Source organism: Paraphaeosphaeria sporulosa (genome assembly GCF_001642045.1).
Source record: "Paraphaeosphaeria sporulosa strain AP3s5-JAC2a unplaced genomic scaffold CC84scaffold_4, whole genome shotgun sequence".
Classification (NCBI taxonomy): Eukaryota; Fungi; Ascomycota; class Dothideomycetes; order Pleosporales; family Didymosphaeriaceae; genus Paraphaeosphaeria; species Paraphaeosphaeria sporulosa.
Genome location: NW_017253363.1, coordinates 1,987,430 through 2,000,776, shown reverse-complemented (window position 1 = coordinate 2,000,776; position 13,347 = coordinate 1,987,430). Strand labels below are relative to the sequence as shown.

At 53.8% G+C, this 13,347-nt stretch overlaps 4 protein-coding genes across 4 annotated transcripts; 3 read left to right on the top strand and 1 right to left on the bottom strand.

The window, feature by feature from the left end:
* The first annotated feature begins 30 nt into the window (after nucleotides 1-30).
* Nucleotides 31-1,522, top strand: CC84DRAFT_1204846 (acetolactate synthase small subunit mitochondrial precursor). The gene is made up of 2 exons (XM_018181931.1): nucleotides 31-1,019; nucleotides 1,069-1,522. The coding sequence occupies exons 1-2, from the start codon at nucleotides 140-142 to the stop codon at nucleotides 1,167-1,169; spliced, it is 981 nt and encodes a 326-aa protein (XP_018037663.1). The 5' UTR covers nucleotides 31-139; the 3' UTR covers nucleotides 1,170-1,522.
* An 851-nt stretch (nucleotides 1,523-2,373) lies between these two features.
* Nucleotides 2,374-5,929, top strand: CC84DRAFT_1163508 (SPX-domain-containing protein). Its single transcript, XM_018178280.1, has 5 exons — nucleotides 2,374-2,888; nucleotides 2,948-3,257; nucleotides 3,389-4,529; nucleotides 4,576-4,659; nucleotides 4,747-5,929. Exons 1-5 carry the CDS (start codon nucleotides 2,837-2,839, stop codon nucleotides 5,707-5,709), a joined length of 2,550 nt encoding a protein of 849 aa, XP_018037662.1. The 5' UTR covers nucleotides 2,374-2,836; the 3' UTR covers nucleotides 5,710-5,929.
* A 678-nt stretch (nucleotides 5,930-6,607) lies between these two features.
* On the top strand, nucleotides 6,608-9,401 carry CC84DRAFT_653960 (DAO-domain-containing protein). Its single transcript, XM_018187010.1, has 4 exons — nucleotides 6,608-7,244; nucleotides 7,297-7,556; nucleotides 7,604-8,920; nucleotides 8,976-9,401. Exons 1-4 carry the CDS (start codon nucleotides 6,718-6,720, stop codon nucleotides 9,062-9,064), a joined length of 2,193 nt encoding a protein of 730 aa, XP_018037661.1. The 5' UTR covers nucleotides 6,608-6,717; the 3' UTR covers nucleotides 9,065-9,401.
* A 361-nt stretch (nucleotides 9,402-9,762) lies between these two features.
* Nucleotides 9,763-10,416, bottom strand: CC84DRAFT_1089506 (P-loop containing nucleoside triphosphate hydrolase protein; the record flags this gene model as incomplete). The annotated part of the gene is made up of 1 exon (XM_018174311.1): nucleotides 9,763-10,416. One exon carries the CDS (start codon nucleotides 10,414-10,416, stop codon nucleotides 9,763-9,765), a length of 654 nt encoding a protein of 217 aa, XP_018037660.1.
* Between the last annotated feature and the right edge of the window lie 2,931 nt (nucleotides 10,417-13,347).

Genomic DNA, 13,347 nt, shown 5'->3' with positions numbered 1-13,347 from the left:
GGAGCGAACTTCGGCGCTGCGAGGAAGCGACAAAGCTCAGAAAAGCGTTCCCGCGACTCGTCACCGCCCACGGACAGTCATCGACGCCTTCACCTCTCCCAGCAGCTCAATTGCAGTCGCTGTGGCAGTCGCCTTCACAATGGCTTCTCGGCGAGCCGTACAGGCGCTCCCTCTGCGCCGCCTGCTCAACCCGCAGTGCGCAAACGGCATTCGCCAAAGCCGCGCATCGAGCTCCTCGTCCACACAGGCCCTGGCCTACAAAGCCCTACACCGTCGCATTGCACCCCTCCCTACCGAAGACCGCCCGGCATGGTCCGCACAGGCAGCCGTCAGCAGCATTCTCTACGAGACCCCGCTGCCCTCGCAAGCACCGCCGAAGCGTCACATCCTCAACTGCTTGGTGCAGAACGAGCCTGGTGTGCTGTCTCGTGTCTCAGGAATTCTTGCTGCCCGCGGCTTCAACATTGACAGTTTGGTCGTCTGCAACACCGAGGTCGATGACCTCTCTCGCATGACCATTGTGCTGCAGGGCCAAGACGGTGTCATCGAACAGGCTCGCCGCCAGCTCGAGGACCTTGTCCCGGTGTGGGCCGTTCTCGACTATACCCAGTCTCCTCTTGTCCAACGCGAGTTGCTTCTCGCTAAGGTCTCCATCTTGGGCCCTGAGTACTTTGAGGAGCTCCTCGCCCATCACCGAGAGATGGCTCACATGCCCGAAATCGAGGAAGGTGTCCCGCTGGAAGAGCTGTCTGAAGAAGAGCGCGAAGTAATCGCCAATGCGGCAGCCCGCGAGACGCTCAAGAAGGACTACCACCCCGGCAACTTGCCCACCAGTCAAGCTCTCCGTCAAAAACACGAGCACCTAAAGGACATCACCTTCCTGACTCATCAATTCGGCGGCAAGGTCCTAGACATCAGCACGAACAACTGCATTGTCGAAGTGTCAGCCAAGTCATATAGGATCGATGCCTTTATGAAGCTCATCGCTCCTTTTGGTATCTTGGAGTCTGCAAGGACAGGTAAGACAATCAGCTAATGGTAACCAGGCGCATGGCTAACGGTGCACAGGTCTTATGGCGCTACCGCGTTCTCCACTGCACGGCCCCAACGAGGTTGAGGAGAAGGACGCTCAAGACGTTGTCGATACGAGCACCCTTCCCCCGGGTTAAGCTTGTTATCCGACAGGAAGAGCGGCCGCGGACCCTGATCATGTACGCGTTCACGCAGTGTATATAATAGTTGGCGTACTCGCAAAGGGAATTGATTTGGTTGGTTGAATCAAGCTTATCTCTCACGTTTGACAAAATGTAGAAATCCCTGCCGCAACTGCATTGCCGCGGTACGAGGTGTGATTGCAACGGACTGCAGCCTGCAGCTTTGGTTTTCATGCAGACCTATTAAATTGTGGGGTGTATGCCGCTGTGTGCACGCTTCGGGTAGCTGAGCGCGTGACCAAGCGCCCGAGAACGAATTTGTACCCGTCGGGTCCAATGAATACCTGCAATCCATGTATATCGTGCATATTGATCCTTGGTGCGGAATTTTTATTTCCCGATTCGCAATCGAAACAAGTTCGGGATTCGTTATGATAACTTGACACTGCCGCACTCCGTCCCTGTCCTCCAGCACGTTCACGCGTCAACGGACCTATAGGAAGACCTCACCTGGCCAGACCTTATCTGGAGCAACCTTACGAGGCGATAATGCCAATGAGCTCCACCGAGTCCACTCCAGTAGCCGCAGCTAGACCCTGACGATTCTGGGCGTGAGTGTGGAGGACTGGGTCCGTCCTATTACATGCCTCATCCACGGTATACCGACCCACAAAGCGCACGCGAGTCACGATTTGACATTTGCAGTTTAAAGTTCGAATCAGAGGAAACGGTTCAACACTTCTGACGGCGGCTTTTCACGGACGGGGCAGAGATAGGGCTGCAGCGGCCAGCTGCGCCGATGCAGCATGCGTCCGTTCATGGCGCGCGGGCCCCTCTCGTTGTCCGGATCGGGAACCTCAGCCATGGTATACGGTAATCTCGTACCCACCGTCATCGAGTCATTACACAAGTCCTGAGCGTGGGCCGCGGAGGTGCAACAACAGGAAAATCGTGCGAAAGGGTCATCGTGGAATTAGGCTCGATGCTGCATGGTGTTGCATGGGTTGCATGCGCAAGCGAGGCGTGGGTTTGAGGTTTGCAGATTGGAAACGCACGCTTCCTATACGCTAATCAGACCACCTGCTAACCTAGCTTGTGCCCAGAGACCAGCCGCAGCACCTCTGCCAACTGTGATTGAGCCTGCCAGGGCATGCGCGCGCGGACGAGCAACCCACTTAATAAGTGGCCGCGTTCCGCATGCGTACATCGCTGCATCGCTGGTTTCTTCCCTTCCTTGCCATTGCCATTGCCCATTGAGAATTGATATACAGGCGCGTGCCGCTGTGCCATTCCCTCACGCCTGTGTTTGCTTTTGTTGTGCCTTGCGGTCGCCGTTGGAACAGTGCTAAGCTCGGTGGTTGCGTCATCGCTCATCTTCACACCTCCGGACTTATTATTGCTTGCGGACCACCATTGCACTAAGGAACTTCCCGCTCATCACTCCAGTCCAAGTCATCGGATATCCTCCGCCTCCTGTTCCTCGTCTCAACACTGTCACGTCGATAGCCTGCATTCGTTTGGTATGCGCCTTCAAATTGCCGTGTAGTAGCCGGTGAAAAAAAAACAGCAGCTACCGCTCGCATCCAGATATCGACACCAGCATCTCTGTGTGACGCTGCACCAGGCGGAGGCCTCCGCGCTAGGGCGCTGCAACAGTCACTTTCTTCAATTCTTCATAGGACATGAAATACGGCGATACGCTGCGCCAGCGGTCTACGCCAGAATGGGCCCACTGTATGCTTTGACTTCACCAGTCACATACCTCTGGCTTGCAAGACGCTAACGAGGTACAGATAACATTGACTACGACTACCTCAAAGACCTCATCAAACATCAGACGACATCTGGAACTAGCAAAGCGCTCTCTATCCCCGGCCAGGGCGAGTCGAGCGAGAAAGCCTTCGGTGGCACCTTCTATCGCGACTTAAAGGCTCAGCATGACCGCATCAACCTATTCGTACGAAGCAAGAGTGGAGAGATTCAGCGCAGGCTGGAGCACATTCACAAAAGCCTCAAGCGCCTGCAGTCGCGGCGCGCGCATGGCGACCAGCTCCCTGCCAGCATAGTCGAGAAATTCGCCAAGATTGACGCGGATGTGAACAAGTGAGTACTTTGATTTGCTATGCGGCAATTGTTTGCAGATGGAATAGTTTTCCATATTGAGAATTCAGCCTCCGAATAGCCACGGCTGTTGCCCTCCCGCCGCTACTCCGGGCACCTCTAACACTAAGCAGGGCGGGCGAAGAAATTCGCGCATTATCACGTTTCCAAGTCGCTCAGCGAACAGGCTTCCGTAAGATACTGAAAAAGTATAAGCGTTGGACAAAGGACGCCGAACTGGAACGCCGATTCAGGAGTGAAGTCACAAGTAGTCCAACCAGTTTCTACCAGCTGGACCTGGGATACCTCCTGGATCAATACATTGAAGTTCTTGGTGCTTTGCGCGCCCATTTCGATGCCGCCAACGCATCCGAGTCTTCCAACGGCGTGAAGCCTTCATCGCCTACCGGGCGGATTGCTCAGACTTGTCGGGATGGAAGTGAACTTGATTTCGATGTTGCATTGTCCTTGACGCCACTGGGGTCCCGTGGGAATAGGGCCACTTACTGGATACACCCAGACCATATTGTTGAGGCTGAGGTGCTTCTATTGCAACATATGCGGCTCATCGCAGCGTCTAGCCCACCTGCAACGAGGGGCTCACCCGAAGCAAATCCCCTTCGTCGCATATCTTCCGCAACCACCGATCGTTTCCTAGGCAGCGAAGATGGTGTGGGCCTATTGGTCCTCGACCATCCGGAGTCGTTCGCCATCAAGCAGAACGCCAGTTCGCTTGGTTCTGGCGAAGACATAGCAGGCACCTTGCAAGTAAACGCTGCCGGCAATGCTCGTTGGACTTCTTCTGGCGACGCGGCGCTCGCACTCGATCTTGAGAAGTCGCCGGAAGACGTACTCACAGCCAAGTTAGATAGAAAGCATTTACCAGACTTCCTCGACACATCTGTGGCACTAGCGGAGCTGAACATCCCTAGCCTGCAGGAATCCGATTCATCACGCCCGATTACCGATAATTCGGCGACCGTCAGTACTGCCCGTAATTGGCTGGAGGGGCACAAGGGTATCAGACCGATTGTAGGAATATCGTCCAAGCGCACTAGGTTAATGGGCCTTCACAACAACGACTCGGGAGGTATGTGGGCTACGCTGGACAGAGATGTATTCATGAACAGCTCGCTGCACAAGCATTTGGGCAACGACGACTGGATGTCTGCTGGTCGCGCGGGATCGATCACCTTTCCCCACGCTATTTTGGAGATCCGGAAAGAAGGAGCGCATGCATCAGCACTGATACAGACTCTAGACCGCAGTCATTTGGTATGTTGACGGGATTCATCATACACACACACGCTGACCCCAATAGGTTGAACGAGTTCGCGGATTTTCACTACAAGCGCAAGCAGTATGGGCATGTTGCAGACCAACGGCAATGTCTGCACCGATTTGGGTGAGTAAAATACCTTGCCTTCTTACCATACAAATCCCTAGTTGATACAATGGCACACTCTAGCCGGAAAAGCACTGACACTCTTAGATACCGTTGCTTGAGAAGGATATTCGAAAGCTCCCACCAACAGCAAAGCGCGAACGTCGAAAGGCAAACAGCACGACTGGGTCATCCCGCCATTCGACATTCGGAACACCTGGCGCATCCACTGGAAGTCACTCGAGCCCGTCAACACCCTTGCACGACACGTCGGCTACGTCTGCACCTGAGTTTGTAGAAGGAGCCCCACCATTGCGAGCATTCCGCAAGAAGAGGAAACCATCCGCGGTACCGGAACAGCCGCAGCCGGAGCAACAACGCTATTGGAACGAGTACGACAATCCCGAGGATGAAGACGAGGGCTACTACATCTACATAGATCCAGACGCCGAAGTCAAATTCCCGGGACAAGAGCTGTTCGAAGGACTGGCCAGACAGACCCGCAGGCTGTTCGGCATTAAGGAATATGCTGAGGAAGAGTCTAGCGTATCATCCGCAGAGACCAGTGACGACGAAGATTCCCCAGTCAAGCCGCCAAACGGCTATGGAACATTTGGTTCTTCCGGGTCGACACCACACACTCAAGGCTATTTCAGCGGCCTCTTCCGCAAGTATCGGGATCCGCAACAAGATGTCGAAGCGCTCCTCTCGCAACGACGCGAGACTGCGCGTGAACACCGCAGTCTTCTTAGGGAGCTCGAAGTGCGCCGGCACAAGGCCGAAACTACGAAGTTGTATTTTTACACGACATGCTTAGCGATGGCGCTCATTATTGACGCACTCTTGGGTACGATGGCGATGACGAGTCGCAAAAAGGAGGTGGGCGTTGTTGACTTTGTAGTTTCATTGGGAACGATCGTCAGCCTCATACTGGGTGTCACAGCTATCGTTAGCATGCAGTCAAGGAGGGAGAATCTGGGGTGGGCGCATCGGGGAGTGGTGTATGTGACTTTCACGGCGAACGTCGTGGTGGACATATTGTTTTTCATTTGGGTTTTTAGGGGCTTCTAGTGAGAACTGCAGTGGGTGGGGAAGGGGGCGAGAGTGGGCGACCAGACTATGGGAGTGCGTGATGGGAAAGTTGGTGAGGGCGGAGTCGGAAGCCGGCTTTTTCTGTGGGGAATGTCAGATGATGTTAAATCTTAATCGGTCGATGCGAAGGCACGTGGGGAGTTCATACACGTATACCCACGCATGGCTCGGAATGTAAACAGCGAACAATGAAACCAGTGTGACTCAACACAATACACACTGCCCATCTGCAAGGAATTTGGATCAGACATGCATCGACACGGGGAGAGGATCTTTGAGCCGTCCTTCATATGGGGCATTGCGATGGGGCTCGCCATCCCGCACTGGGCGTGGGGGTGGCCCCGGGCGGGGCTCTGTGGCGATCGATCGCAATTGGGCTTGGTGAGGCTCTGCGGAGCCTTGGGCCAACGAGCAGCCGTCATTGAGCCATGGTGAAGTCGCACAGCACCGCCATATTCCACGGCCGCGCGAAGGACAGTGGAAAAGAAACAGGTAAGAAACGGCCGCGGAAAGCTACCAATGGATGCTTCGCCGCAAGCCACGGGTCGGTAGCAGTTCTCCCCAGTCTCGGGGTTGCTATTCTGCCGAGAGTTTCCGCCCCAGCACAGCGCCAGCCCGAGTCGCGTCTTTCGTCATTCACCCTTCTGCGACCTTCAGAAGCCCACAATTCTCCTCCACCTCCCTGTTGGCACGCCGACACTAACCGGAAAATTTTGCCTACTCTTGCTCGCTGCTCGCCATGCTGTCTTGAACACCATCCCAGGTGAACCGTCGCCTGCACCCAGTTTTTCCGGCGCTTCGAGGGAGCTAATACCGTTGCGCTTGTGAAAGCGGCCTGGCGCCTGAAGTCTGCTCGCACTCATTCTTGAAATATCTTTCATACCGAGTGCCTATCAAACACGAGGAAGAAGAAAGCGACGCGCGCCCTGAACAAGGACTGTGCATTGTTGGTGACCTGGAACACGATCGTAAAGAAATTCTAGTAATATGGCGACGCGCGCGCGCGGAAGTCGCATCCTCAGGCCGCTGCTCTACACCACAGGCGCGGGTCTTGCAGGAGGAGCGGCGCTCTACTCCATCTACCGTCCCCGCGACATCCCCGGCCTCGAGGCTGCCCAAGTCCCACCTCCCACGTACGGCGAGGGCGGCGTGTTCCGCCCGCCCAAGTTCCCCAATGCGAAGTCGAGGGAAGATCAAATCGCGGATCTGAAGCGAAGCTCTGGCGTACTGTCCGGCGCTGCAAACAAGGTCAAAGGTGCCATTGGCTGGGGTTCTGGCGGTGCGGGCACTGCAGAAGCCGCTGAGAAGAGTGCAGACGAACCATACGATCTGTTGGTCATCGGAGGAGGCGCCACTGGCACGGGCATCGCGCTCGACGCTGCGACGCGAGGCTTAAAGGTTGCACTTGTGGAGAGAGACGACTTCAGCAGTGGAACGAGCAGCAAGAGCACGAAGCTTGTGCACGGCGGTGTACGTTACTTGGAGAAGGCCGTGTGGAATTTGGACTACAACCAGTAAGGCGGACACACCTCATCATACGCGACTGTGCTAAGCGCAGTCCTACAGGTACAAGCTTGTGGTCGAAGCACTCCGCGAACGACGCTACTTTTTGGATACCGCCCCGCATCTCTCGCAATGGCTACCAATCATGATTCCCATTCAGAAGTGGTGGCAGGCTCCCTACTTCTGGGCCGGTACAAAGTTTTATGACTTCTTGGCTGGTTCGGAGAACATTGAGAGCTCATATTTCTTGACCAAAAGCAAGGCTCTGGACGCATTCCCTATGCTGAAGAAGGACAACCTTTTTGGTGCTTTGGTCTACTATGGTAGGTGGTTCAACCCTCATTTGGTGACTTGGCGCTAATCGTGTAAGACGGTGCACACAATGACTCTCGGATGAATGTCTCCCTCGCCATGACCGCGGCGTTGTACGGTGCGACCGTTGTAAGCCACATGGAAGTTACCGGCCTCGAGAAAGACGCTTCTGGAAAACTTAACGGCGCTCGCGTCAAGGACTGCATCGCTGAGCTAAACGGCAAGAAGGCCGAGGAATTTACAATCAGGGCAAAGGGTATCATTAACGCTACGGGACCTTTCACAGACTCCATTCGCAAGCTCGATGAGCCATCTGTCGAGGAGATTGTGGCGCCCAGCTCCGGTGTACACGTTATTCTCCCCGGCTATTTCAGCCCAGCAAACATGGGATTGATTGATCCGTCTACGTCTGACGGCAGAGTCATCTTCTTCCTTCCCTGGCAAGGTAACACGATCGCTGGTACGACTGATTCCGCTACCACCGTCACAAGAGATCCGGTCGCCGGTGAGGACGAGATCGATTGGATCCTCAAGGAGATTCGCCGCTACCTGCAACCCGACATCGCTGTCCGCCGAGGCGATGTTCTCGCCGCATGGTCCGGCATTCGTCCCCTCGTGCGCGACCCCAAAGCTGGCAAGACTGAAGGTCTTGTCCGCAACCACTTGGTCACTATGTCTCCCTCTGGTCTCCTGACCTGCGCCGGTGGCAAATGGACCACGTATCGCGAGATGGCAGAAGAGACTGTCGACGAAGCGATCAAGGAGTTTGGCCTGACGGCCAAGCCCCTCACCAACGCCCCCCGTGTCAGCGGAACCGAAGTCCTCGACGAGGCTCCTCTAGATGGCACTTGCCAGACGCACCGTGTTCGTCTGATCGGCGCCCACGGCTACTCCAAGACTCTCTTCATCAACCTCGTCCAGCATTACGGCATCGAGACCGAGATCGCGAAGTACCTGTGCACTGCCTACGGTGACCGCGCTTGGACCGTTGCATCGTTATCCGCCCCTACCGAGCAGCGTTTCCCTGTCCGCGGCAAGCGAATCTCCGAGCTGTACCCCTACATTGATGGCGAAGTGCGATACTGTGTGCGTCACGAGTATGCGCAGACCGCCACAGACGTTATTGCCCGACGCATGCGTCTTGCGTTCCTAAACGCGCAGGCTGCGCTCGAGGCACTGCCTGTGGTCATCGACCTCATGGCCGAGGAACTCAAGTGGGACTCCAAGCGGAAAGAGGCAGAGTGGAAAAATTCGGTTGCGTACCTAGGCAGCATGGGTCTACCGAAGAGCAAGCTGGCTTTGACCAGGAAGGATGTCGAGGCTGGGCGTGTGGGCAAGTACGCAGATGAGGAGTACCATCTGTACGCGAGGCACGGTAAGTACAGTCATGTTGCCCTCGTTATAGCAACAGATTGCTAACGGTATCACAGACAAGCCAGACGAGCTCCTCGAATCGGACTCCAAGATCCCGCCCGGGCACAACCCCGTCATGGGCGAGAACTCCAAGGCGAACAAATAGACTCGCTTCTCCTGCTGAGTTGTTCGATTTAGCGCTCTACATCTTATCCTGCCGATCTACGTACCTCGTCCTCTACTCATCTCATACGCCGCCTGTTAGAATACCTTGTACATAACCAATTCTTCTCATCCTGTCAGATTCGGGCGTACTTCAACGGCAATATCTCGTTTTTCACTTCGTGCAGTCGTGATTGCTCTTTTACTGTAACAATGCTTTCTACGAAGTTCAATAAAGAAGGCACCCGTTGACCTCTGGCGTGTGGCAGGTGCCACCATTCTAGCGCATATAGCGCGTCATCGCTCCCAAACAGTCTATCGCTCTTACACTCAATAAATGGAATTTCCCGTTCACTCCAACACTCAGCGCCATGGGAGCACCACGGGGCGACCCTTCCTCCGTCTCTCGGAACACCCAAATGACCCCCTAAAACCTTCTAGGGCGATGTTTCGCGGGCGATGATTTCGCAGGTGCCAACCCATCCTCAACATGGTCTTCACCATCTTCCCCGAAAATGTTTTTGCCCGCCTCCTTTGCTGCCAACACGAGTCAACATCCACAACGACAGTCTCCAGCGCACTGCTATGCTCGATGAGAAAACATTGGATCTCTGCGGGAGTCAATCCGAGGCTGGGAGTCCGAGAAGCAAACGGATCGCCTGGCTCGCCTAGCTCGCTTAGTCGTGTCGTAGAGAGGACTTTTTAGAAGCCAGGAGCATTTGAATCGTTCTGGTGCTTGCGAACGAATATACTCTTTGCCACAACTTGACTGACATTTCCGAAGAGTACCTGTTTATCGATGCGACCGGGTCGGATTAGCGCTTGCTCCAGGGACTCTGGCTTATTATTGGTCATGATGAGGACGATCCCATCAGGGAGACTATCGATCGCGCTGAGTAGTCCGGCTAAGCTGATTCTAGGATTTACCTCCTTTTCTTTCTTCAATTGCACTTCGACATCTTTGTCGTTCGGCATCTTCTCCTCGCCTCGCATGTTCTCTCTCATAATGCCTGCAGAGTCGATGTCATCCAGCAAGAGAATATCGCCTTTCTGCGGGCTCTGGAATAGCTTCTTCAGGTGACACTCGCTTTCAGCTTCATTCAAGCTCATGGCGTACAAGCTATAGTTGAATCTTGCAGCCAACGCTTGGCAATCGCTGGTCTTGCCTGTCCAGGACGGCCCGTAGAATATGAGTCCGTAGAATATGGAGCCTTTTCGATACGGCATGCGTCGATTGCCGTACCATTTTGACCTCGATTCATGCATGAAGCGGTCGATATCCGCGATCAGATCCGATTTGATGTCGTCGTCCAGGTCAATCGTCTCGAGAGGGCGAGAGGCCCTCAGTCGGTGCATCCAAGAGGGTAGCTGCTTGTTCACATACTGAGGCTTGTCTGTGTGTATCTCAAAAGAAAGTCGTGGTGTCTGAGTCAAGAGCCTTGGCTGCATTCTTAGGTTTGACGAACCGCTCAAGTAAGGCGCAGGACGAACCGGGTGTCGAGATGCGGATCATATACTTCCAAACCATGGACCAAGACGAATCATCTTCAGATTTGTTGAAAACTCTAGCCTCTTGCAAATCGGGCGGCTTTGGTAGCACCCCAAATTTGATCGGGTAGCCCTCAAACCTGAACCAACCGCTCGTCATCGCAGTCATCATATCGCCGTTCCACTCAATTTTGCGTGTGTCTTTGTTGAATTCCGCTCTGCCGGAGGGGAACGCAGTGTGGCGTTTTGCAGTGCCTTCGATAAGGGGTTGCTATCCAGGACTGCATCCTTCGGCTGGCTCGGTGCTCGGCTGGAAAGATCATGCTGCAAATAAACCAATGCATGAGGCTTGGTGAGATGAGGTCTCACAGTGATTTGATGCTGATGACGTCGCCAGTTGCGATGATGATTTGGTGGTCGCGGCGGAGATATTGTGCTTGCTATCCTTCAAAACCATCCCATAAACGAGGCGATACAGCAATACTTTGACACCGGGCATGCCGAATGGCGCGGAGACGCGACAATCAATATCCAAGATCGTCGAGGCTTTAGAGCGTATGCCAGGAGCACATGCTGTCGAGGTGCTACATGACAGATATGACTCCGTCGGCAACGTACGCTCCTGTTGTGTAAGAGAATCTCGCAGATACTTTTGAAGCAGCTCGTCATCTAAATTATTGGACTTGCCATCGTATACAAGGTCTAAGTTAAGCCACTGCTATCATTTAGAAACTTGTACTTCGAGGAAAGGTTGAGGCTCAGTCGCCACTTGCTGATGACAACGTGAACCTCGGTGCCAACGTCGGGCGCCGCATAGCGGGTCGCTTACTCGGGATAGGACGGTGCTTCATCAGACCAGATTGTGGAATCCTCGTCGTGGTCGGTACCTAGAGCTGTCGCGAGTACCGCGCTAGTCAGCTTGGTACTGAAGTGAAAGCGACCAGATATCACACCCTCCAGTACCAAACACATAGTGGCATGAACCGAACTACGTGAATGAGTATTTCCAATCGAATTCTTTTTGCCCTCTTGCTCCGCATCCTTGAAACCAATCAGAGAAGTGGCTTTTGCTTCTTCTAGAGAGCTCGGTCTACACCTATGATATCAACGCAGCTCGGCACTAGACCTGGGGTCTGACCAAAGAACGCTTTCGAAACCGGATTGAGGTGACTGAGGATAGATGAAGAGCCTGTATATTATCAACAGCTGAAATATCCTCTCGCTGCCTTTACGGTTGTGGTTTAAAAGCCCTAGCCCACAACCACAACCAATATACTGCAAAGACTAATTGATCCTCCTGCAATTGTTGCTCTCTTTAACAAGACATAATGATGCCAGTACAACAGTATCTGTAAGGGGCAAGCTTCTCAATTCTCGAAAAAGAATAGTATGGCTCATATCCAAGTAACAAGGTCGAAGATTCTATATTCTCTAGCTGCAAGACTTTCATATACTCTGCATGACGGCCGCATGGAGACCTGTTGCCCGGTTTGTGCTATTGTCATCTCCTAGAAGCCGCATACAGCATTGCGCTTCGAGGCCAGCTCTGTTTTTGGTAGCTTTTTAGACCCTCCTCTGATTGCGAAGACGAACAAAAGTCGTTTTGGGAGTGCAAGTACATGGAGATGAAAGAGCCGAGATGCGGCTATCAACCGCATGGCGCGCAGTGTGTAATTCTTCGGCGTTTGTTCGTCCACACGTGATATCATGAAAGAGCCAGTAGGAAACGCTGACTGAACGGCTCTCGATTCGGATAAACATAGCACACCCGTGGGGGGGACCACTGGCACCGAGTACAAGTCAGCCTCCTTCCGCGGGAAATCCTTCGTGCCAAGCTGCAGACACAAGACTTTCGGGTTGCATTGTCGGTACAAGCGGCTGCATTGGTCATGACGAAAGCATATTGAGCGATTCTTTCCCTAGTGACTTTTCTCAGGCAAGAATATGCGCCTGGGGACGCGTAGTCGTGCATTGGTAGGATTAAGACCGGCGTGGAGATGTCACTGCGAGAAAGTTTCGTGCGTAGTCTATGTTGAGTTCGAAGGACTTTCGTTCCTTCTGAACGCATCAATGATGGCAAACTGATCGTAGAGAGCGCGCTGCTGCTCTGGTACAGATGTTTAAGATACACAACGCCTGTAACCGCATTCAGGGCCCGCGTATCTGCGTTACTTGGAATCTGAGCCGACAGAACATGAGAGCACGTGCGCGCCAGATCTATTGAACCCTCGTCTATAATCGCGTATCCCAAGCTCTTGGTTAAGTGGTTTGCTCCACACAAGGTATGGGTCTAAGTCGAAACGTGAAATCAGCGACACGCGGCCTCTCACAGAGAATCCGGACTTTCAAGGGCATACGACTGGCACTTGCTCATTTGGGTGTCGCTTGGTGTAGGCGTACGTACTCTTCATCCTTCCCAAAGCGCAGAATGCTTCCTAAGGCGCAAAATGAGGAAGCGTCATTGCGAGTATCTTGACCATAGAGCGGTCTGGGGGCTACCAAACCACGATTACTGGGACCATGGGGGAGCTCATTCCCACAATGGATGGCAGTATAGGATCTCGAGCATTTCCGCGATATATAACTCTTTAAGCTCACGCCTGATCATCCAGATTATCACTCATTCTCAAATCACAACGATGGGCTTCACTCTCGTACCAGTCTTAGCCGGCCTTGCCGCCGTAGCCAACGCTTTGCCAGTCGCAATTCCCAACCCCGACGGGCCAACTGCTACAATCACGGCATCCTGGTTTGACGACAAGCCAACTGCGACGATCACGGCATCTTGGGTTGACGACG

What these genes read in the sequence shown, in the direction of transcription:
- CC84DRAFT_1163508 (XM_018178280.1), top strand. Translation starts at nt 2,837, where the DNA reads ATGAAATACGGCGATACGCTGCGCCAGCGGTCTACGCCAGAATGGGCC. An exon ending in ATTGACGCGGATGTGAACAA is followed by an intron (nt 3,258 to 3,388) that starts GTGAGTACTTTG and finishes AACACTAAGCAG; the next exon opens with GGCGGGCGAAGAAATTCGCG. An exon ending in CAATGTCTGCACCGATTTGG is followed by an intron (nt 4,660 to 4,746) that starts GTGAGTAAAATA and finishes TGACACTCTTAG; the next exon opens with ATACCGTTGCTTGAGAAGGA.
- CC84DRAFT_1204846 (XM_018181931.1), top strand. Translation starts at nt 140, where the DNA reads ATGGCTTCTCGGCGAGCCGTACAGGCGCTCCCTCTGCGCCGCCTGCTC. An exon ending in CTTGGAGTCTGCAAGGACAG is followed by an intron (nt 1,020 to 1,068) that starts GTAAGACAATCA and finishes AACGGTGCACAG; the next exon opens with GTCTTATGGCGCTACCGCGT.
- CC84DRAFT_653960 (XM_018187010.1), top strand. Translation starts at nt 6,718, where the DNA reads ATGGCGACGCGCGCGCGCGGAAGTCGCATCCTCAGGCCGCTGCTCTAC. An exon ending in TGGAATTTGGACTACAACCA is followed by an intron (nt 7,245 to 7,296) that starts GTAAGGCGGACA and finishes GCAGTCCTACAG; the next exon opens with GTACAAGCTTGTGGTCGAAG. An exon ending in CCATCTGTACGCGAGGCACG is followed by an intron (nt 8,921 to 8,975) that starts GTAAGTACAGTC and finishes ACGGTATCACAG; the next exon opens with ACAAGCCAGACGAGCTCCTC.